This window comes from Symphodus melops, assembly GCF_947650265.1.
Source record: "Symphodus melops genome assembly, chromosome: 4".
NCBI lineage: Eukaryota > Metazoa > Chordata > Actinopteri > Labriformes > Labridae > Symphodus > Symphodus melops.
Window position 1 is genome coordinate 3,021,624 of NC_136694.1, and position 25,511 is coordinate 3,047,134.

The following is a 25,511-nucleotide window of genomic DNA, read 5'->3' on the forward strand; positions in this document are numbered from 1 at the left end:
TCTGCTCTGTCAAACAGACTCTCAAACTGGGAACACTGTGCTCCAGGCTACATCCACAACTCCGACAGAGAGCTGACACCTTCCAGTCTGGCCACATTTGTGTAAACTGGCAGATTTCACAGACCGGCACATTGCAAGAAGTTGCACGTATCGGAATGTCTCATTGCATGTCTTCGGATCTGATCCCGACCACTAAGCTCACGAATTCTGAGTAACCTGATTCTTCACTCCTACCTGAGGCTTCAGGCCATGTTAGCTGCTGCTACTTTCACCCACTAGCACATTTGGGGTTGAACTGAATAAAAGAGCATTCAGGCGCCTCATTTTGACAATGAAGAATGTGTTAAAAAAAAAAAAAGAAAGTCTTTGTTACTTTAGGATCACGTTCAATAATCTCCTTCACTTTTAAACATGCACAGCACTCCTGAAAGGTTCCAGAAGCTTTCTGGGGGGGCTGCAGGTGACGTCACCCATTGGTTTATAAATTGGACATTTGAAGTCCATAGGAGGCGGTCACCATATTGGAAATTATGCCTCAAACTTATATGTGGTGAAACGTGTATCAGACAGAGAGCTGGTCTTAATCCTTCTGACAAACAGCGACAACACAGCGACACGTCAATCAGATCAGCGACGCCCCTTCTTCTGAATAACCCTCATCCTTCATGAATGTGTGCTGATGACCACTTTATCCCTTCACACAGACACATGTTTTTATGCCAGGATAAACATGTAATTTAAAGGTGTGAATGGATGAGAGAATGAGATGAATTTTGTACTCTGACATTTCCAGGACTGTTTTCTGCCTGGTAAATGGGAGAACGCTGCATGATTGTTCAGAAACATTCAACATGTGTGAGTGGCAAAAGGTGATCCTCGTTTTTTTTTTTTATCCTGCAATTTCTGTGCAGACTATAAACCTGCTTCATAATGGGTTTTTTTTTTTACGTTTGCCAGTATGTATTATATATAAAGGCACACATTGTTATCCCAGCGTGAGAAGCTGTTTCTGTGTCGGCCATCATGCCACCTTTTTACATCATGTCTTATCTCTTGTCTGACATGCAGTATAGCCTCCCGCTGTGAGCAACATGTGAGCGAGCCGCTGAGCAAGATGGAAGGGGCAGCGTGCTTGCAGTGTTTTGAACTTTTTGTTAGAACAACTTACAAAGTGAAGAAACGGCAGAGTGCACCGTTTTTTAACTGAGCTGTGCATTTGCAAGCTTCTTGCTGGGCTCCTTTCCTGAGAAAGAGAATAGATTTTTTTTTTTTTATTATTATTATTTTTTTAAATTGCATTAGGAAATAGACAGATTCATTCAGAGGTAGAAAGCTTTGTTTAAAGGATGAACTGAGACGTGGATCTGCAGTCGGCTTGTCAGTCTACTTGCCGATCTTCCTTTGTTCAAGAAGACTCTGCTCTGGGTTTTCCTAATCTCCTTCCTCGTCAATGTGTCCTTTCTGTCTCTGATGCTTTTTGTCCACTCTAATCTTATTTCCACTGCTAATGCCTGTTTCCCGGAGATGGTGTGCTGACAAGGCGCATTGTGATAATAATTCATGTACACAACCAAATGGGATCTCTCAAACGGGCCTGACTCAGGGATGGAGGCCGCCCCTGATAAGATTTGCTCGCAGGCTTCGCTGGCGATAATGGGTTTAATGCAGGATGTGAGTACTTGTTTACAGCTAGCTGTTACACAGCGGACATGTCAGGAGAGTGGGGATAGTTCAAAGTTCCCCCTCAACGCCGAGTGTAATGGGTATAGTTCGCAGCTTCCCTTGAACATTGAATAGGATTCTGTTTGATGTGTGTGTGTGTAATACACGGCTTATATCAGACAGATCAATGTCAGCATGCCTGGACTCTGTGATTGTCTGTCCACCCAGAACTCCAGGCTGTTTGATGTGCAATGAATAATTCAATTTTGATATGTACTTTTATGTTCACCGTGTGTGCATATGTCCCGTCAGAGGGACGGCAGATGGATAAAACGTCAAAACGTCTAAGTGTAAGATATCTGTCGTGTCTGTTTTTTTGTTTTTTTCCATCCAATAATATGAAGAAGAATGTAAGACGAGACTTGAACTCTTCCTTGAATATAATATGAGAAGTGTTGGCTAATAACTAAACGGATGGGGGTGGGCGGGGGGGGACCACTTGAATTCCATTAACTCAAGTCGAGGCATGTTAATGGAGAAGAGATTGCAGTGGTGTTATTAGTTGCACAATTTGCTGCGCTGTAACATTATGGAAAGCCACAGAGATGCTTTTTGTCCTTTCTCTGTATTTTCGCAGGGCTGCGTCTTAATGCTGTCCATTACTGGGGCCGATTTCTTTACACGGTTTCAGCATATTGATGAGCGGTGTAATGCCATAATTCTAAGGATTTTTAATGGAGCAGTACTGAAAAAATTTGGAGGTGTTTTGCAAAGACGTAATGTTGTTAACCCTCACAGGACTGATTTCTATCACGTTTAAGCCCATAGACTTCATCTGTTCGGATCCAGAGCTGTTGCTGCTGACCAAGTCACCCGTTAAGAGAAAGCATTAGTGTTTACCTTCAAAATGGGCCAAAAGAAGCGTCTTTTATTAAGCCTGTCAAAGACGGATTATGCCTCCTTTATTTTCCTTCTAAACCAGCATTAAATGTTAAAGACAGATTTGCTGGAAAATGTTGATCTGCCTTTCAATCCTGCAGAAGAGGCGGTCAAAGAGCGTGAGCTTTTAGTTTCACTCAGCCCGTCTCGCTTCGTGCGGGGACGCTGGAAGTCGGTTTCAGTTTGGGGCGCTGAGAGAAGTTGGCCTGTTTCTATTTGATGCCACTAAACCAAGCTGCACATAGTCTTTGATAAAAATGACTCTTATATTCAGTATTTGGTAAAGCTGTGAAGCACAGAGCACAGGATCAATAGAAGATTGTTTTTCTTGTCTGTCCACTTACATGCACAATGGCACTTTTAATGATTCTCGTTCGCCCATACAGCTCTCCCTCACCCTCCCTGGTATCTTTAAAAGTGTCTTTTTAGTCAGAATGAGGGAGAGAAGCTTTGAGGCAGATACATTTTTATTATTAAGATTATTATTTTAAGACTCCTTCATTCAAGACAACAGGTGAGCAGAGGGGCTGCGCAGCATGTTGTCCTCGAGGTCCGAAAAGAAAAATTCAGCCAGAATATCATTTGTAGGTACAACAGCTAGTTACGCTACCTCGTCTGTCTGACAGGATGATCAAAGCTCTAACACCTCAATGTGTGAGCGTCGATCAAAAAGCACCACGTGGCTGTGAGTGACTCTGCAGGAGGAATAATGAGCAAGGTGCAGACCTCTTTAGTAAACGGACAAAAACAACCACACGGTGCAGGGTACTTCATGCACATACTTTATGCTTTAAAGCAGGGTAAGCTGTTGTTGAATTGTTCCTATAGCTGATGGTTTAATGTCCCTGATTTCAGGAGGTTCTGCAGCACCCTCAGCACCTTAATCCCCATTGACTTTTAAAGTTTAGAACCCATGGCGCTAAAATGCTAACTCACTTTTAGGAATCATTCCTGTGCCAGTCTTATTTATCTGCTATCTAGCTAAGCTGCCGAATCTCTGTTTACTCTAATTTCACAAACAGTCATGTAACTGTATGTATTTGCAGGAGCCAATAACTTCTGCTTACCGTAAATTCCGGACTATAAGCCGCTACTTTTTTCTCACACTTCGAGCACTGCGGCTTCTACTCCGGTGCGGCTAATGCATGGATTTTTTATGGGGGACAATGAGCTTCTGCCGCAAAAACATTTGACTTCGTCACGTCGGATCTTAATATCAGTCATTTTGCGCTTCATGCACGCACCCTCATGATGGAAAACACACGGAGAAATACATATGATGCAGCTTTCAAGTTAAAGGCGATCGAGCTGGCTGTCAAAGAAGCTAACAGAGCTGCTGCACGTTAAGATGACACTGACAGCGACAACAGAGACTGAGGAAGTGAGTAATGAAGTCATTCTGAGGCAGTGAATGGATGGACTTTTTCTTGTGAAATATATTACGGTCATCTTTTTCATCAGCCGTGTTACAGACACCGTCGGCTAGGCTTCGTATTGTAACGGTTCATGTTTAAAGTCAGTAGTTGATAATGTGTTCATAATTCCGATTATGTGGAGAGTCAGTGAATGCAACAGCGAGAACGTGTTGAGTGGCTGTATGAGAGAACGCTGGGGGAGAGAGTTGGATTGTTACGACAAGTTATGTGTTGCTCTCTGCTGTAAACGGCGTGGTCACGGCCGACAGTGATCGGGTGAAATAACTCTTGTTATAGCGTGGACACCTGCGGCTTATAATCAAGTGCGGCTTATATATGTACAAATACATTTATTTACTTATTTTTAGCCGGTGCGGCTTATATCCAGGTGCGCTCAATAGTACGGAATTTACGGTAGTTCAAGTTGAATTTGGAATAAGAGTGTAGGTAATGTGCAAAACATCGGCGTGAAAAAGAAATGTAAGTTTTTTTATTGTGACTGTCAGAACCAGTCAGAACTATGTCATGGCTGAAAATAAGAAAACATATCCGGCCCGTTGTGTCCTCACGACACCACAGAGTCTCACCAATCACTGCACATGTTTGGTCACATTATACCCTTTTACTCCTTTTATTAGCCCCCCAGCTATCTCCCTCTCCTCGTCTCCGCATGTAATGCTCATTCTGTACTAAAGACTCGATAAGTGTGTCGGACAGATATACTGTTCAGCCAACCTCCCATCAGAAAATTGAATCTAAATAAGATTTTCTTTTCACCAAGAGTCCCATTTGTGTTGCGTATGATACACTTTGGCGAGCCGTGCAGTGGCGGAGGGTTGTTGTAGAGTTCTTTAATTAAAAGCCACTGTTATGCTACTCTCTATCTCCGAGTTTCTCTTTTTATCCAGACTGCCTGGAGAAATCAAGGAATTGCTGATGGGAGGGCTATCCTCCTGCTCGGCTAAATCAAATGCATTTCGGCGAGTGCAGATGGGATCAAATTCCATTTAGATGGCCAAGCTCTTATTACCTAACCGGGCACAGGGCGAGGGCTACCTGCCATGGCCGACAGATGGAATGATTTGGAATTTATTTACTCTTTGTTAATTGATTTTAAATTGACCTCGGTTAATAAGTGTGCTCTCCTTTTGCAGGCAGGCAGAGATCAGTGTTTAACAAGCACTTATTGGATTGCAATGAATTGTTTAATGTCTTATCAATAGAAGAAAAAGGACTGACTAATATGTTACTGGCTTCTACCTCGAAACCTGCTGTGACTGTTTTCCTGCAGCAGTGCCTTTCAGTCAGTCAGTCATTCACAGTCTGTGGGATTGTCTGTCCTAACACCAGACTGTTCTTATTTTAATAGATATGTTAGTGCACACCAGAAGACAAACCCTTACTGTTTTAACACAGTGGCCTTTGCTGTAGCACCATCCTCAGGGGGAACACTTCTAAAGCTGACCACAAAAATAGGTACAAATCACAATATGCAATCTGTACAACACTTCACATGAGACTTCTGAAATGGGCTGCTTATCAGGAGTTCAACCAAAATGATATAAAACACATAGAACAAGTACTGAAAAAAAAAAAAATATCTGAAATATTTATTTGGAATAAAATAAAAATAACCACTAATTTGCACTTTTTTTGCAGACATTATTTGTTTTAGCCTTTGCCTGAAATTAATGTTTATGTACCCTCATTGTTATTTTCAAAAGGAACTCAAACTGCATTTAGCTTTAATAGGAACTTGTCACAGATTCATTATCATGGCTTAAATTGGCAGACACATTTGTCGGAAAGAAAAGCTTAAAACACTATACAGTAAAATACTAATGTTTATTAGCGTTAATCAGTGAAGTCGAAATGTTTAATTTATCTCACTCATCTGACAAGCGTTTATTTTGTCAGTAATCGTCACGACTACTGTGTTTAAGAATGAGCATAGATTCTGTGTAACGGTGAAACAGACAATTTCTAGTCTATGTGATATCATTCTTTAGTGTTTGAGCAGACATTGGCAAAGTGCAAGAAAACAATAAAAATTGCAAAAAACACAACTGCCATTAACACCGGTAGCCCTGAAAAGTTGTCTGTTGCTGACAGAGGCACGTTGTTGTCAGACATTAGCCAATGGGTTTTGCGATGGTTGTTTTAGTTATCAAAGGAGAGTTTGAAGGGACTGGTTAATTAATGATAACTTGTAACTTAAAAGAGCCGTTTCTTGCTGTAGCCCTCAGACCAGCTCATGGCAGCTTATTGTAATTTAAAGGGGCAGATATGTAACCCTGACACCTAGTGTTTAAAATGGGTACTGCAGACCAGATATTGGCGAGAGCTGTCTCCACCCACGGCCTTCCCCTGAGATCTGATTCTTACGCAGGTTTCCATGTCATGGAGGCTTCAGTGTTTTAAAAACATTTCCACTTTCTTCCATCACTGAAACACTTGTTGGCCCAACAAACTGAGGGGCGTCCAAAACAGACTCATGAGCCCATACACTGTGCATCTGGAGCTCCGTGAAAAGGGTGTTAAGGGCTGAGCTGATACAAGCACCGAATCATACGTGAGGGAGGACTCAGTCGGACTCTAGAGCAGTGGAAACATATTTTAGATGATTGAATCACTTCTCAGTATTTTAAAGGACATATCTCATTAAAACACTTATTTTGAGGATTGGTGGAACAACATATTTAGGATGGCTCTTTTTCTGGTGCAGTGTGAACACTCAGCACGGTCAATAAAAACATTGTTAGATGAGTATGGTGTGATGACTGACACATACAGAGTGCTGACCTTAACCTCATGAACTCCTTTGGGAGAAATAACAACACAGATTGTGATCCAGGCCCTCTCGACCAATACCAGTGCATGACTGGAAAAACACTCTTTTGGCTGAGCTGGGATTCATTCCCACAGACACACTCTTACATGGTGTAGAAACAAAAAAACTACAGGAGTCAAAAAGGTTTTTGCATGGAGAGTCAAACAGGTGTAAGTGTAACGGTAAGGTGTCTGTAACCAGCCATGGTTATTATAGGGAGAAAAAATTAACATTTGTTATTTAAATGTGTTCATTTGTTGTCTCCATAATATGAAAATTCATTTGTGGACTAAAGACACTCAACTTTAAGATCTGTCTTGCAAAGCCAGTAGGGGGCCCCTGAAGGCTGACAAACTTTAAACCGCAGCACTCCAAAATGTTCAAAGTTTGCAGTGACAGTTGGAAAACTCCCCGAGGGGGGAACCATCTGACGGCACTGACTTCTGTTAATCTGCTAAGCATTGCTTGCATTATTCCTGTGAAACCCTGAGATCGTCAGTGAAGGAAAATGAAGAGGAATTATCCGTCTGCTAGTGAAAATGAAAAGAGGAAAAAAAGAGAGAGCCATGCAGTGGTAAATGGAGCAGAGAACAACAATTAAATAAAGGCCAATAGTTAATGAATGAATGCTGCTAGTCGAGCCTTAGCTATGGGGAGAGACGTGAAAACATAACATCTGCTAGCGTCACATCAAGGAGGATGTTCTGTGACGGTTAACATTAGTGAACTTAGCTCGCAGAGCAGCCTCGTATGTCTAACTCTGTCCAGTGCACACTGACAAGCGTCCAAGTACGGACACTGGTAGCCAACTTGTACAGCATGCTTAGCTAGCAGACCATAAAATAAAATATAAACACTTCATAACCAGTCAGCTTGCTCTTGTGCAGCGTTTGCTGAAATAAACATATTCTCTACAGAGGCCATTTTTAGAGAAACATTAACCATGTCAGATTACTTGAAACAAAATGGAAACAAAAGAAACACAATGCTGGTTGGAGGGGTGAATCCAAGTGAGAAAAGGTAGATGATAATTGTCTGCCTTTTAGATGACCAGGAGGGGCATTATACTGAGAAATGCACTGCAAGGTGTAGTTGAACTTTGGTCTCAATAAACAGTCCGACATTAGCATTAATGTTTCAAATCATTCATTATCATGAACTTGTTGATCTGTGTGTGTGTCCCTGTTGGGTTCTGTCCAAGCGAGCTGACTGTGTAATGAGCTGCTCTCTTAATCAGGTGCTAAATACACACGGTCTGTGAGCACAAACTAACTGAGTGGTGCAGCGCATGTTTGCCCTACACTCTATGAATCATGGCCCTCGCTTTTGTTTGTACAAAGGTTTAGTTTATTGTCCGTGCTGGATTAGCATTCAGCTCAAGTGCCCATTAAGCTAAAGGCTGCAGCGACTGATGTACCGGTGTTCTTGCGGTTTAAGTGCTATGTTACCGTTTGGTGAATGCTGGCCTTAGGTGGAAAAAAGAAAGGTTTTAATATGAGTTACATGAGTTGAGATGATAACCGGTGGTCAAAGCTACAACAAGTGCAAAAAAAGAGACAAACAAATAAACATTGACCTCAGTGAATGAGAAGTTCCACAGATTAGTGGTTGATTAAGAAATTCTACCTGCGAAATTAAGTGACACAAAAAAAGTAGAAAAATAAAGGTAGAATGTACATGTTGTGTTAGATGAAACACATATCTAATAAATGGACAAGTTAATGGGGCAAGGGGAGCAAAGGAGGGGGGAAAAGGGGGTGTGGGGGAGGGGCTATGGCGGACGGGGGTGTGGGGTAATGATGGGACTCCAGAGCCTTTAGGAACTGGGAATTTGAAAGCATCTAGGAAGGTTCAGGATGGCATACCTGAGAAGGAGGCATGATTTATTATCAAACTACATTTATACATTGTCTTTGTATGCAGTATTCAAGTCTTTATTATTCCACTTTTATTTAAAGGTCACATTATGTAAAATACTCTTTACCATGTTTTACTGATACTAAACACTAATGTGTCCTGAGCCTGTCCAAAAAAACCACCCAAACTATAAGAGAAGTCCATCCTCTTCATCTTCTGCCTGATACACGTTTCAGAAAATGTGTGCACAAACAGGCTGTTGTGGAGATTTTCCCTTCATGACATCACAAAGGGCAGTAGCCCCTCCACCAAGTGGGTGACACTCCCACAGCTAGGTGTTTGTTCTGCCCTCTGAGTCTGCCTTCTCACCGTAAACAATAGGACATGGAGCGAGAAAGCAGCGAGTACACCCGAGCCCTTCCAGAGAGGGGGCGTGGTCAGACACAGCTCATTTACATATTTAAAGCTACAGACACAGAAACAGCCTGTTCTGAGCAGGGCTAAAATAGAGGGGTTTATAGACATGATCAAACACAGGATCAGAGTGGATTTACAACAACACACTTCACACACATGTTGAAGAGGAGCTCTGAGACTTTTGTGACATTTAAGGTTTTATTCATCTTTGTGCAATATGCATTATTTCAGTTGCAAAGTCGGACTCACTGCTAATGACACCAATGGTTTTTTCCACACCTGTTGAGAACTTTTTAAACATTACATGGCTCACACTTTGTGTCTTTGTCACTTTTGTGACATGCTTTCGAGTAAGAGAAAGAACTGTGAGTCTGTGGCCGCTCAGACCTCTGTATGTGATATATGCTCGTGTATTTATTACCAGAGGAGGTGAAGTTAAACGTGTGTGTTGAGGGAAACTGTGCTGTGAAAAGCAATTTGAGATTAGAGCTGTGGGTGGCTGCCATTTACCCCAGCTGCACATGTAATTGAGGTTGCCCTCAGGCTTACAGTGTGACAAGTCAAAGCAGCCATGCTGCACACCCTCTCACAGGATTCAGTCACACTGTGGCCATGGCACCTGAAATCAGCCTCTCACACAGCAGCCGGTGGTTGTCCTAACATACAGGCAGGTCACTTCGAACATTGCATATACTCGTGTACGTTTGGTAAAGGTGGTTTTATTTGTGTCACAGGAACATAAGTTGTAAAATACATGTTTGTAACCTTTTAGTTTGTGGAGTACTAAAGTTTTAGAATTTAGATCATCACCTTATTATATATTAATTCATTTATTTATTTATTCTTGGAGCCAGAATACATTTTGATCACTCATTCTCTGCACAAGGGATTAAAAAGCTCCATAAAGCTCAGAGCAACTGCAGGGAAACCATTGCCCGTTTAATAATATTGATTAAAGCAGCTTGTAATTTCCTGATCGAATAGCACAATTAGGAAGTATCCAAAGCTAATTAAGATTAATTCAAAATCCCAACTTTTTTCTCACCTCGGCTCTAAATGTTTCAACCTTTTTCCTCAATTAGTTGATTCTAAAAAAAAAGAGCTCTGTTGGGACACATTTGAAGAGAGAACGGTGGTAGTTATAACTGTGCCTTCGTTAACGTAATCCCTTTACTGACAAGATAAAGTTCTTGTGTAAAACAGCCATAGAAAAAAAAAAAAAACTTTCCCTCCATTTCCTCCTGTGATTGCTCTTTTTATTTCTTAACTAAGCTGGTTAACCAGCATATTTATTTTCATCTATTGGTTCATGTGGTTGGAAAGCAGCCGTTTAATTAAATAGTTGTTTATTAGAAGGCTACACTTTGTTAATCTTTGACGGACACCATGTAAGATCGATAAACTCATGGATGTTCTGCGCTCGCTCCCGGGCCTGCAGATACATGCAGGTGTACATCTGAGACATCCGCTGTGAAGTCTCTCTTTAAATGCATTTAATATGGCGTGACAGAAACGTGAGTGGAACTTATTATAAAACAGGAGTTGCAGTTCTTGGGAGAGTTCATAAAACGTTCTACTGATGGAGATTTTACATGATGAACAGGAGCACAGACGAGGAGAGGAGAGAAGTGTGTGGATATGAAGCAAGGTTAGCAAATGTTAAAGTCATTTTCCCCGAGTTAAAGGTGCTTCTTTACACGCTCTTCAAGAAGTCTTTTTTCCACAACTTCATCTTGAAACGTTTGTCTAACAATCAGGGCCATCTTCCATTCAGAGATTCGCTGACCTGTCTTGATGAAGGTTCCTGTGTCGGTATGTATTGGACCAGATTGACTCCTTTTCTTCCCTTCCAACTACATGTTGGAACTACAGAACCTCTAGCCTTCCACAGAGCTTCTCTTTTCGAGGTGAAAGTGCTGCATCTCCATGTTTACACTTTCTTTCACACCTCCACCCCTGGACTAAGTGACTCTGAGCACCTGGCTCAATCTGACCAAGACTGCTTGGTGATGATCAATAGGCATTTACGGGTCCAAAGTGTTCGAGTGTTGTGTGGGCTGGTGATTGAGTTGAACTTCAGGCTTGGAAGGGGTCAGCACAAGAACTAAAGGAACCATACTTACAAGCTACTGAGGGTTCAAAACCAGACCATGCAGGACGGATGAATAACCTGTGACTGTGTGACTCTTATACTGTGAACAGGAGTGGAAGTGTGTGGGAGCAAAGTTAATTATAGAAAAGTTGGAGTTTTGAAGGTAAAGGTGTTTGATTTAACCATTTCATCCACTCAGAGATTGTGGAGAAATTGTTGACCTCAGCATGGTGCAAAGGTAAAAAACAGCTGCCACCTGGTGGACCATCATTGCTGGCAGGAGAGCTCAGCGGGGGGTGCACAGGGATCAGCCCCTCATCAGTGACTGACTGTTTGATTGTGTTTGGTGGTCAACATGGCCTTCCTGTTGAATGGATGGTGTGGTCACTTGGAGGATCCTCTCAGCCAATGGTGTAATGTTTCATGAGAGCTTTCTCTGGTCATCATAAGGATACATTAACTACAGACTAAAGAAAAATAATTTGGAGATGATATTTTATTTCAGAATCAGAATAGTTTTTTTGCCATATATATATATATATATATATATATATATATATATATATATATATATATATATATGTGTGTATGTATATGTGTATGAGATAAAAGAAATGTAAAGGCCAGTGAGCGTTAATGTAACACATAAAGAAACAGTTTCAGCCTTCACATTACTCTGATGTTTTTTATTTGACGGGCATAGCGTCAGAACATGCTTACAAAAATAAGTTCTGGTCTTTCTCTGTAATTGCTAAATCGATTGATATGCTATGGCGAACTGAAGTGAGTAAATATTTAAACTCTTTTGAGCAATTTGGGATTTCCTTTGATTTTGGCGCCCCCTTTGGACTAACCTATACACCTTTTTTCTGCGGTTTTAAGACTTATTCAGACAGCCATTGTCGTAGGCTTCCAAAAGCTTCTTCAGACACCACTGGCAGACGTCCATGTTTTATATAGTGACTTTGTTTCGTTGAACCTTTTTCTACTCAAACTGAAGTCTTATAGACAAATCATTTAATCAGTTAAGACACAGTTAAAGATTGGCATAAATGTCAAATGTGACATACAAGTCTGTATTTTAAATTGTTATTATTATTTCACACAGGTAAAACATTTCAGTCCACTGGAATCAAACCCAGTCCCACAGCCTGTGTGTCCTCTGTGGGAGTTATGATCTGTGCTGTGAGCGCTCTCTGTGAAAGTGATTTTTTAATTATTTTTTTTTAAAGCTTTTGTAGCTTAAAAAAGCTGCAGGCATTTACAAATCGAAGGTGATACGATCGGTGTAAAGTAAACACTAATTGGGTCATCTCTCCATGCAGTGCACTAATTGCAGCATTCTAGTTCTTAATTGTGGAATTGTCAGTGTTAGTGCATTTTGAATGCTAATGCAGCAGAGACAGCTGGGGAGAGAGAGACTGGATGAGTCTTTTGGGACCAAATCCAAATTCACCCATGACTCTCTCTCTCTCTCTCTCTCTCTCTCTCTCTCTCTCTCTCTCTCCCTTGATTGCTCTCTCTCTCAAGTACCTGAGCGAATCAGGTAGGAGACCTGAGAGAGAGAGAGAGAGAGTGATGGGAGGGAGGGAGTGTGCACGGTGCCGTGATTATCTCTGCGCTCCAGCCTCCCTCCTCCTCTGTCTCTCTCTCTCTCTCTCTTTCTGCCTCTGACAGACCACACGGGCCCACCAGGAGGGAGCTGTGTAATCGCTTAGGCGTCATTTAACCTCATTATGGGAAGTCACACATGGCTTTCATAGAGGGGGATCCTCTCACAGTCATCATTAGGTGTAATGAAAATGGTCGTGGTAAAATGCCAAATGCTTGCTGCCCCCCTCAATCTCCATCCCAAGACGGACATGCTTCAAATATCGGTGTTTATTCCATCACTTGCACACTTGACACATGCTTTTTTTTTTTTTTTTGTAATAATCTTAAGAAGGAAACCAAGCCAATATTTATTCATTTTGTGCACAGCATTCACATTTATGCAGCTAAACAGCAAACATCCACACCATTTCGATGTCTCATAATAACAATAGTATGTAATGAAAAGCACAGTGTACACCGCGTAAAGTGAACTGGCACCATGAATGAAAGATCAATCGGTTGATTACGAGTCATTTTCAACAATATGAAGTGAAAGCCCTTGTGTGTGGCACACTGAACGATAATATTAGATGGATGCAGTGTGTGCTGGAGAAGCTTCTCTCCCAACAGATTGAGCGTTTATGGAGCTTTATTGATCACACAGGATCATGAAAAGAAACTCTTCATACCTCTTCTCTCTCTCTCTTTTTTTTTTTCCTCTTGGGAATTATCTGTCACACATTTTCCACCTAAAGCCGCCACTCTGCACCGTTCCTCATGTCACCAAGCCCCGCGCTGCAACTCTTAATCGCATCAAAATGAATTAACAGGTGAGAACATTTTCCTAACCGTGGCATCCCGTTGTGACAGTTTGCTAACCCATGCTTGTCTCCAGATACACAAGTTGTCTGAGGATGTCAGCACAGGACCACGCCTCCATCCAGGCAAGTGTGTGTGTTAAAGGAGAGTTCCTTTACATTCTTATTTAAAAGAGACTTCACCATCGTGCACAGAAGGGCTCATGAAATCAAAAGGGTTCAATCTGTAGACTAGAGAACAGCCAACGCCCGGCCTCAAATACAGCTGAGTGGCAGCAGCATCAATCAGTGTAGCTCACTAAATAAAATGTGAGGTTTCATCCTCATTCAGATTGTTGTTCAAGACGTTTTCCACAGGCGTAATGGGGGGAAGAAGTGATCGCTCTCTGTACTGTCTTTCTAGTTATAACTGAGGTGTTGCTCTCACGCACTTTCACACTGCTGTCATCCAGACTGGCACACCCGTTCCCGAGTCAATATCAATGTGATGTTCATGGCGAAGCTTCATGAAGGGGCTGAATGCATCCGCGCCGGCCACGGGTGTGGCATCATCTTTAAACATCAGGAGGACGTTTAAGTGTGCGCTCAGTTTGCATGTTGTGTCTATAGTTTCACTTTAGACAAGCATTATTATCTCCAGTAAAAGAGCTAATTAAACCTGTTAGCTTTTAAAGGATAGTGGTCGGGACAAGCTGTGCAGAAAGACACACCAGGAGGAGAAGAACAAGATGAAGCTCAGGCTACAGCGTCTACGTTATTCTGAGCTCATACCAGCACTCTCCTTCTGTCTTCATTACAATCGGCCCGCATGTTATTCCTATCAGTGACAGAATGGGCCTCTCTGTTTCAGCTGTATCAGTTCTCTTCAGTGAAGAAGAAACAAATGAAGTGGGTACTAGTAGCATTTGAGTTGGCAGTTTGACGTCAATACGACAAACAATCCTTTTCAGGGTCTATTTCTGCTGAGGACTTTGTACGTCATTAAAAAAAAAAACAGGAAACTTAATAAATCTGTAAGTGCATCACAAGGTCCACTTCAGGAGCAACAGCACATTTGCCTGTAAGTGAGGGGCGAGGCTTTAGACGGAGCAAAGAGGGGGAGGTGCAGACAAAGACCTGAGGGAATCATGCTCGTTTTCAAAAATGACCAACCCTGCCTTTAACTGAGCAACAGAACAAGCAGCATGACCGTCAAACTCAAACACTGTCTTTATTTCATCTTTAGCTCAGCTCTCTCTTCTTTGTTACAGGCTGTATAAAACATGGACGTAGTCTCAGGCTGTCTCTGGATGTTTCGTGCTGGACGGGGCTTCAGCACCCTCTGAAGTCCACCTTAAAATAAAACAGCTTATAAACTCTTAAACAACAATGGTGACCGCCATCTTGGAAATGCTTTTTTTTGTCAGTGAATTTAGAAAAAAGGCAAATCGGCGGCACTGTGGTGGGTCTGTCGCCTCCCGGCAACACATCAAACAGTCTATCAGATCAACCACGCCCCATAAACATGGTTAGCCTCAACACGCTGAAAACACACACACGCTATATTTAAATTCAACCCTCTTACAGTGTTTACAAATAAAGATATTCACACACATTTATTTTATTTTAAGCAACCTGTATATGTCTGCTGTGGAAATTAGCATTTTCATATTTGTGTTTAATGGAGCTTCTCAGGGCGTTTGCTGCTAGCCTCAAGTGGACACTCGAGGAACTGCAGGGTTTTGCACTTTCACCAAGGCTTCATTTTTCAACACCGTATGTTGTCGCTTTGTTTAAACATTTAAAGTCCCCCAAAAATGTCTGGGATATAAAGAAAGTTGTCTTTCATAACTCTGACTTTAGTTTGTATATTTAAAAAAAATAAGGAGATACACTTTAACAGATAATTCATGACTTGGTTAGTAAAACACATCTACTTAATAATTCATGTCAGAATAACCACCGTCCTCTCCGTCACGCAGCAGGTGAGTTTGCTCTACGGTCACCGTCATGTTTATTCCTTTTATAAAAGGCTTGTTTTGCAAAGTTTAAAAAGTCTATAGCGGAAGTCTATGAAAACTTCAGATTTTGCAAATGATTCATGAAGGACATTTTTAAAAACTGACTCTGTGGAAAGAAAAAGAGAGAGAAACAAAAGAGAGCGAGGACGGCGGGGAATATTCACAGAAGGTGCCAGAAAGTGCTGTACGATAAGTTAGCTTAAGTTAGCTTAGCCTGTGAGTCATGAATTAAGGGTGGAAGAGAGAGGACCGGCTCATCTATCTGAAATGTTGAAACATAATTAGATCATTCAGTTTCTCTGTATGTTGTTATCTTCTGTGTGACATGTCATTATTCCTGTCTGTGTGATTCTATAAGTGTTTAGACAGAGGCCACGTCTCTCTCTCTGTGCACAGACTGTCTCACTGCCTCACACACATATTTACAGTCTCTGCTGTGACATTAGTGTTCGCTCTGGCTGTCTGTTAGGGGAGAGCGAAGGCTTTTATAAATAGTTGATTATGTAAAGTCAAACTAGTTGTCAAAGTATGAATGTTGCATGGAGATAAGTATGACTTTTTTTTTTTAAAACACAGTGACGTCCTCTTAGAAACCAAGCTGACCCGCAGCATCCTTATCTATAATACATCAACACAGAGACGTGACACGAAGACAGGCACACAATGGGAACACACGCAGAATCAGAGGGCGTATTCAAAAAGGGCAGGTAGCTTAATGCAGTCCAAGGTTCGGTACACAGAGAGGAGACACAAACGGCAAACAGAGGCGGAAGGAAAAGGCAAAAAAAAAAAGGCAGGGTCCAAAAACAGAGCTCGTACATACGAAGGCGATAAAGAAAAAACGGCAGGACGAGGGAATAAAACCAACTGGCAACGAGAAGGAGTACACTGGGGGTTAATGCTGCGTTCAGGTGCTCCCCGGACGGTCCCTGTTTCTGAGCTGGGAAGTCGATTTTCCCACTTCAGTGTGTTTACATGCTCTCAGTTTGGAAGGTCGAACTGTTGGAACAACTACGAAGGAGATGTGTGGAGTGTCTCTGTTTAAAGTTATATTTTGATAATAAAGTTCATGTGCAATTAGTGAGTTAAAACTCACTAACATATCAATATGATGTTCAGCACAACGCAGATATCTGATTTGATAATCTATCAGAAAGTTATGTGAAAAGTAAAACATCTTGGATACCCAATGAAACCTCTTCATATGATTGGCATATCATCAACGCTGAAACATGCTCTCTGTGATTTCCTCTCGTAACGTGAGGTGCATTTTTTTTTTTTTTTTTTTTTTTTGTCAGGATCCTTTTTTTCTCTCTCCGTCGAAGTCGTCAGAAACACATGGTGTCTGAGGAGAGTTCAGCTATACGCTGGCAATAATGGTTTCTCTCAGCAGGATGTCAAGCGTGTAAAAGTTGATGGAGAAGTTTGTCAAATGTGACACCATCTTTCTCTCAGAGACACGGTCTGATAAGATGAATTCATCTCTGCGCAGTATGGAGTCACCATGAAGGAACCGTTGCACAAAATAATGTCCTTTTTTTTTTTTCTTCTTCTTCTGCAGCGATTACTACCAGAAGAAGGAAAACCTGATCTTCATTTATCTGCTGATTCAAAATCTCAGCGCTGCTTGTTACTAATGTTGAGGTAGCGAGATTGATCATTTTTTAAATACCAAGGTTACATTTTCTAAAATCTAGTCAGAATGTGTAAAGTAGTCTGACCCTTCAGGGCGATGGATTTTCTTTTTTTTTGTTCACCGAGAGAGGAGTTCACACAAGGTTGAACAATGTGTTAAAAAAAATAAAGTGCTGTGCCCTTCAGCAGCGCTCATGCTGAGCCTTTTACCGTTTAAAATAAGGCTTCTTTTAGAAACATCCATGCTTCCATTTTTTACTGCTTGAGTCAGTGTGAACACAGACTTCATCTTTTCTGCCTTAAACAGGGCTGACAGCAGTAATGTTGTAAGTTTACTCAGAGACATTTCAGACATGCTGATCGTAACAAATCACAGATCTGGGTGCAGAAATCATCTCACGACGGGGTCCACACGTGGTCTATGAAACATGCAAATCTATCCAATCACAATGTACGAATCAGCCGGCGTTGAAAGGTGTGGTGGCACACCGCTCCTGTGTGGCGTCTACTTACAGCCTGGACAAAGCTGACACGTGATTCATTTAGATTTTCACAATTTAGAGAATCCACAAAAGATAAAAGATGGTGGTATCTTGATGTGGTTTTGTGTGATTGTTAATATTTCCACCGTTACGTTAGCCGTTGCTGTCTGTCATTTCAATCTCTGCTCTGGTGTTTTGCACTGTGGGAAACACTGCAACGTTTTCTTGACTCAATCAATCAGCTTTATTTATACATCACTTTTTATACGGATAAATTGCAATACAAAGTGCTTAACATTAAAAGCAATTGTAGTGAGTGACACATATTAAACAAGGTGTACTTACACGGACACACACACACACACACACACACACACACACACACACACACACACACACACACACACACAATATGAACATTTCTTTATCCTTTCTAAACGGAAGCTCAGAGGGGACCGTGCGTTTTCTGTTGCAGCTCCTAAACTTTGGAATAATCAGCCTCAGCACCTTAAACAGGCCCCTTCTCTGTCTGTTTTCAAATCCCTTCTTAAATCCCATCGTTTCTCCCTGGTCTTTGCCACCGAGTAAGATGATGATTTTATGTATTTTACTTATTTTACAGCATACCATGAGTCTGTTTTTATGTCTTTAAATTATTGTGTGTTATGCCTTTTTTAACTTTTTGTTAATTTATTGTACAGCACTTTGGTCAGCTGTGGTTGTTTTAAAGTGCTTAATTAAATAAAGTTGGATTGGATTTCTAACTTCAGCTTTGGAAAAAATATGAAACAATCATTATCAAAAAAAAGCATTACAATAAATATATTGATTCTATTCTCAAATAAATTAGATCAACTCATGTGTTGCATGGGGCGGAAGGTCCCCAGCTGCCATTTATGTGTCCTTGGGCAAGACACTTCACCTTAATGTGCTCCTGCTGCGTGTAAACAGGAATGAATGGGATTAGTTAACACTGATAGACACCTTTGCAGTCATGGCTGTCGATGTGTAGGTGTGACCTCTGCTGTGGAAAACACTTTGAGCAGACGAACAGATCAGCGTCTTATAAGCTCAAGTTCATTTTCTATTTGTGAACAAGGCACTTTGAGATTTCAGCCGCAGAAGTCTGAAGTGCACAAATGAAATTGGCTCATGTTTGTTGCAGGTATAAAACCTTCTCCGTCTCCAGCTGTCTCCGGATGTGTGCAATGAACAGTATCCTTGTTCAGTCTGATGTTATTGACCACCTGCCGTCTCTCCCCCTCTCTTCCAGGCCTGAGAATCAGTGGGACATGTCGACCCTGCGCTTTGGACAGCATCTCATCAAGGCCTCGGCCGTGTTCCTGCAGACGGAGCTGTCCTTCGCTCTGGTCAACAGGAAGCCCGTGGTGCCCGGACGTATCTTTTCATTTCTTCCAGCTGAAAGGTGGGCCCGCTGAGATACAAATGTTTGTGTTTTGAAGTAAAGTGTTTGTGTTTTAACATCTGACAAAGCCCGTGCAGCTGAGGAGCGCTCGTGTGTTGCGCTGTGTAGATTCTGTGGATGGACGGAGGGATTCGATTGATTTTGAAGTCGCCCTCCAGATATCAGTTTTGTTTATTTTTTTTTCCCATAACGCTTTGTTAGTCACTGGCTTTCACAATCCATACCACAACAGCTGACTTACACAGCATACGTTCACAAAAACTGACCTTGTTTAAGTTCCCTCATCTAACCTTTTTATATGCATTGATTTGGTTCGTCACACCTCAAGTCTGAAAATGTCTGAGATATCCGATAGACTGTTTTAGGTCAAACAAATTGCACAGGTTCTGCTGGCAGGTTTGATCAATACATGGGAAACAAAGTTCAACATTAATAGAAAGAATCAACTACCCTCAAATCTTGATCATCTTCAGAACGTCCTAATGATCTTTTAATCTGCGCTCACACCAGCAGCATTATATGACCATAAAGATAACGATCCAGTAAATCACTGAATAAGCTGAATTCAATGAATCTTAGTTTGTAGGCTTAAAGGCCAAAATCATTTGTGTCAGAGTTAACGGAGCAGCGTCTTTTATGGCTCAGCTGTGACTGATAAAGGATTCAGTTTCAGTGGTTATCAGCGCTCCGTCCAAAATCATTGTTTTATTAAAGTGTTAATTGAGACTGGCTTTACACTTCCGGGTGTATTCTACAAAATATTCTATCAGATGTGCCTTTCCTTTTAGACAGCGGCGGCGTTTTCAGGGCTTAAAAACTCCCAAAAACTGAACCCACCTTCCATCCGTCGCGTTCCCGTCTAAAAGGCGGGAAACATAAAAGCGTGCTCTGAGCCGGCTCTCGTCGTGTACGCGATCATTTCTGTCAGTCGGAGATTTAGCTCGACCTCCTCGTCTTTCCAGACAAAGTTGTCTGTTTATTCGCTTCTTCGCCATGTTGTGTTTTGGTTTTCGACTATTTGGCGCGCGGCGCTGCTAATGACAGAGGTAGAAGGACGTTTCCACGTATGCGCAGGCCCTCTTGGCGGTGTTGCATGGCGGTGCTCACAGTACCACCTAGCCACCTCCATTAAATTTCATACACTTTTGCATCACCGTGTACACCCAGATTTCCACCCAAAGACGCGCGTCTAAACACGGAATAAAAAGTGGGAACGTAACGCCACTTTTACGGGTTGTGTTCAGATCGTCTCAAGCTAACCTGAAACCACTGTTGAGGCACCAAAGTGAGTGGAGCGCTGAGGGTAAGACACAGTTTGTCCAAGTGGGACAGAAAAGCATCGTACAGTATCGGGTCTTGTTGCATGTTTTCGTGTGTTATAGTTCCAAAGGCTCGAAAGGGATCTTATTTGTGAGCTCTGCTTTCTTATAGCGTCCTATCTGGCCGTTTGGTGTGGTACGCAATGGTCCTGCATCTTGTCCTGTGGTATCTTTCCCAATGGCATTGCATGTTGTTGTATAGTATGCTGTCAACCTGTGTGTTTTTCTTTCTTTTTAGTCGTATCATTAAAATATGTGCTGAACCTTGGGGTGCAGATGTTGTACGGCGGTTCGGTCTCTAAAGTCCTTGAAGCGCGCGGTCGTAATACAAGTCCAATATTTCGACCTGCAGCTCCTTTACTACGTCATTGATTAAATAACTCAATTCTTCCTCAGCCCAAATCTTTAAATACATTTTCAAGTCGGAAGTTAAAAAAGCTCACAATATTAGTTTTTAGGTTGAGCGACTCTAAATGATTGGAGCTGTATACTTTGTGACTGACACTTCTGTACCATTGCTGTCTGTCATTTCGATGTCTGACCTGACGCTCACTGCAGTCGTCACAGTGACCTCAGCTTTGTGCTGGTGTGTCAAAACTCACCTTCACTTATAACTGGTTGAATGCAGATCATTCCTCAGCTACTAGATTATACTTTAATATCAAATATACTCCAGAAGTCTGAGAATAGGACTTCTTTTTCCAGACTTTAAAATGCAGAAGTAAACCAAACAAAACAGCTGAGATATGAGTTTCAAATAATCAGCTTTCCTCTAAAACAGGTACACGTAATCTCCCATACAGGAGGGGTGTGCAGTGGTTTTTAAATCCCAAATGACTATGACAGTGTTTGTTTACGTCTGGGTCAAAGCAAGGTTACTGCTATCCAAATGACAGAGAGGTGGGTAGGACTGCCAAAATATGCTTCTTTGTATTTTTTTCAGAGGGTTTTTTTTAATGTTTAGGGCCACACGATGTAGGAGTTGTTGTTTTTAATGGTTATTATTAGACTGCTAGATTATGTGCAAGGAAAGATAGAAAGATCCCTTTTGATTGGTGACAGGAGAATATGGCGCTTTGTGCATTGCAGACTTCTTTTCTTGATGGTGTTTGTGCTTGAAATTTTAAATGCATTTAACGTCTCCCAGCTGCATTCAAGTGTGCAGATGAAAAGCATCCTGTCTTTTTCTCCACACCAAAGCTGTGGTCACACATCCAGCAGCCAGGTGGCCATGTAGCATGGATTAAAGGGCCATGCTGCATCTCAGCTGCCGACTCTTCCCATGGACGTCTCAGTGACGTCACCTATCTGTGTCTGAAGAGACTTTAGGATGCCTAACGACAGTCTGAGAAAAGCTGACTCTACCTGACTGTTGGAGCCATAATGTGTCTTCAATATTTGAGTGCAATGCTGCCGTTGGACACTAGGGGGAGTCTCGGGTTTGTGCTCCAATAGTCAACAATCGAATCAGGCTGATTTTGTCGCTGACGCTCGCGTGCTGCTATTACATAGTTTTTATGCTTACGTTGCCATAGCAACACTAAAAAAACATAGAACCTGTATGTATGTCTTCAAAAACATCAGCTACTTTTTGTTATAGTGGTAACTGTAACTAGTTAATAATTGTACAGTAAGTAATAAAACTAACTTCAAAGCTGCAGAGTGATGGGACTAATATAACTGTGATCTAATGATGATTAAGACATGGTGATAAAAACAAAGAGCCTGGTAATAACATTTAGTGTCTCTGGTTCATGCAGTAGGAAGTCAGACGTCTGGTCTGCAGACCTTCAGACTGGAGGGCGAACAGCGGAGCATTTAGAGGGTTAATGAACAACCTAACACACAGACTAAAGAGTCTGTCGTCCTTTTCTCGGTCAGTGTAAAGAAATGAACACGCCGTGTTGTGTACGACAGCATCCTTGACGGTGATCTGCAGTAGAATCTGTCCTTTGTCTTTTAAAGTCAGCGTCTGTTTCATTGTGTCTCTCCGACTCGACGTAAACATTTGCCGCTCAACGGAGCACTTCCTAAAGCCTCCTCTCGTTGCCAGGCAACAGATGCAGTTGTTACAGAGCAGAGGCTGCCCTTGATAGATAGGCTATATAGGTAGAGTTTCCCCTAAACACACACACACACACACACTTCCTCTGTTCGACAGACGTCTGGTCGACCTGTAAAGATGTGTGCGTGTCATGCTAACAGAGAAGGCCATGATGTCTCGTGGACTCTGTTCCAGCCTCTGCATTCTCATTGCGCTTTGATGAAATGTAACTTTTCTCTATTAATCATAATTTTGATCCCGCCTGACTTAAAATGAAATAAAATAAGTCCTCACAAAATGATTTCTACTGCCGATTTGTATGAATAATGTTCCTTTCTCTTTCTAGAATGATAATCAGTTCTTGGCTTTGTGCTCAACTTCTCGAGTGCAGCACTCGCCTCGCACTCCTCCTCCACACTGAGATTAACTTAGGACCAGAGAGACGTATTTCTCCGCTCTTCTGTACACCTCCACTCTCAGGCAATATTCTTGCATTATTTAAATCAAGTTTCTTCTTTAAACACTGTAATTATCCCTGTCGCTTGTTAAGTTCTGACATTAAGGCAGTGAATACACCGAGTGTCTGAGAGACGGAGGTGTGCTGTTATGATGAAGATGAATGAAGACACAGCTACCTCGGAGTGAAGGGAAAGGATTTAAAGCTCCTACAGGCTAACTGCAGTATATGTCATTAACCCCGCCTCCCCCATGTTAACAGACGGGAGATTACTCGAACTATAACGTTAAAATACACATTGTTTTTTTAATGCCAAACCTACTTATTTTCATGCTGACCTATGAAGAAATGAAGAGTATTTTTTCTTAATGATCTGATTTAAAAAGGGCTGACGTAAAGTTATAATCGACAGATAAATGATGCTTTTTGAGGGTTTTTTTTTCTGAACCAGATCACCAGAGTTTACAGGAGGGAAGAAAATGTCACGTAAACTATTAAAAGTGTCAAACATCTTGCTTCAAACCATCACAAGAATCTGTTCCACGTAGGACTGTTACACCGGGAGGGAACTTTGACTTCCTTTTTTAGGAAGTTAAATGTTCAATTAGCGTCGCATGTCTTCGCCCTAAATGTCGTCCCTATCGCCTTATATCCGTTTGTACGTTTGACATACGTGTGTTTGAGCTTGCTGAAGTATTTTAGTAAATTTATGACTTACACTTATACTCTGGTTTTTACGTACTCACCCTAATTGTCTGACCTTCTTAGAAACAGTTTGTAGATATTAGCAGTCTTGTATTTTTGTGTCTTCTGGTGCATGTAATGATTTGTTGTCTTTTAATTAATCGTGTAATGACTCAATGTCGATTGTAAATGAAGTTTCCTCTTTAGTGATCTCACAAGTTTAAATAAAGGTTGAATGAATAGGTCAGCGCCAAGGTGGCTTTTGGCTTCACTTTTATACAATGGAAGATGACTGAGGCATGTTGTCCATACTTATATACAGTCAATGTTACACAGACATTACAGCTCAGCTTTTTTCCAGTTTATTTATCTGCTGAATATATTTCAGTAAAGCATCTGAAATCTGTATATTAAAAAAATACATACAAAATATTTGTATTTTCTCATCCTGTAAAACGTTTAAAATATCCGATCACAAATCCTGCATTCAGGCTTCAAGCAAGGAAAAAAACTTGGTGATGCTAGCAATCCAATCAAAGTCCTCATGTCTTCTTGTCAGAGAGGGCTGTGTGATTATTGAGCATCTTGAGAAAAAGACAGAGCTCAGTTAAACTACATTAAAAGGAGATTCAGAGAACATCGGCGCAGCCACGCACCAATCGTTTGTCTTCATCCCTGTTACTCGCCACGGAGCAGGAGCCTTCTGTGAGCTCTGCACTGAAATGTTTACGGCGAGATAGTATTAAATTGATCTAATCTGTAAAGTGATGGTACAAGTCAGAACGGGGCTACTTTGAGATATGTCTTTGATATTTAGGAGGAGCTGTGCTGCTCCAACAAACACACCAGAAGAAGAACATTAAAGGGACAATGCTGCACCTTCTGTCACTCCAGTTTTGAATAAAAAAACACACACATCACATATTTTTTTGTATTTCAAGGAGGGTCATCCACCTCTCGAAGAATTCTGCTGCTCTTCCTGCGACGTCCACGGACGGACAGTTACCTCGAAATAAAAAACGTACAGAGACGGATATCAGATTCAATGCTGAGGGGAAGGGACGCTGGAGGTGGGTTCCAGTCTGGGGTGATGGGAGATGTCTTCGAGGACAAGTCCTCCTCCTGATGTCTCATCAGTTTTAAAGTTTATCATAGATAGAGCACTGATGATGCACATTTTATCCACGTTGGAGCTGTTTGGTTAGCGTCAGTCTGCATTGTTTACACACTTCACTGGTTACCTGATCAATCAAAGGTTATGTTTCCTGTGTGTGTGTGTGTGTGTGTGTGTGTGTGTGTGTGTGTGTGTGTGTGTGTGTGTAATAGCACGAGCCCTCACTCTCGCTTCTCTTTCATCATGTGATAGTTCTGTCTTTCTGTGTAATACAGTCACAGCCCTGAAAGCTAATACTTTTAATCTAGCCTCATTTTTTATTTATTATTTTTTTCTTTTTTTTCTTGCCGCTCCCGTGCGTCCCTCGACCCTGCTCAACAGGCTCATATAGACAGATGTTTGAAAGTGTGGCGCCGCTCACCGAGCTTCCTCTTGATTGCTCAGAATACCTTTTGACACACTGCGAACTTGCTAAAGACGAATCTTTAGTTTACAACAACTGTAGGATCTTTAAGAGTGTGAAAGGGAACATGAACGATACAAGATAACATAACTCAACCAATTCAAACAGAGAGAAAATGAACATAAATAATCAGAACAGGAAGCAAAGTGAAGGTCATGGAAACACACACAAAAGAGTTATAGTGGTTACATGAAGGCTCGTCTGTACAGCTGAGTTGCTTCTTGAATGAGTCCAGAGTCTCACTATGCAGCATGGATGTGTTGT

The 25,511-nt window shown here is 41.6% G+C and overlaps 1 protein-coding gene across 4 annotated transcripts in view; it reads left to right on the forward strand.

The window, feature by feature from the left end:
• The window catches only part of fhit (fragile histidine triad diadenosine triphosphatase), a 252,603-nt gene that overhangs the window by 79,309 nt on the left and 147,783 nt on the right, over positions 1-25,511 (forward strand). For all 4 annotated transcript variants that reach the window (XM_079340579.1, XM_079340582.1, XM_079340581.1 and 1 more), the window contains one exon: positions 19,014-19,138. In XM_079340579.1, coding sequence (XP_079196705.1) covers positions 19,033-19,138 — 106 coding nt within the window. In that variant the 5' untranslated portion in view covers positions 19,014-19,032. The remainder of the gene's footprint in view (positions 1-19,013; positions 19,139-25,511) is intronic.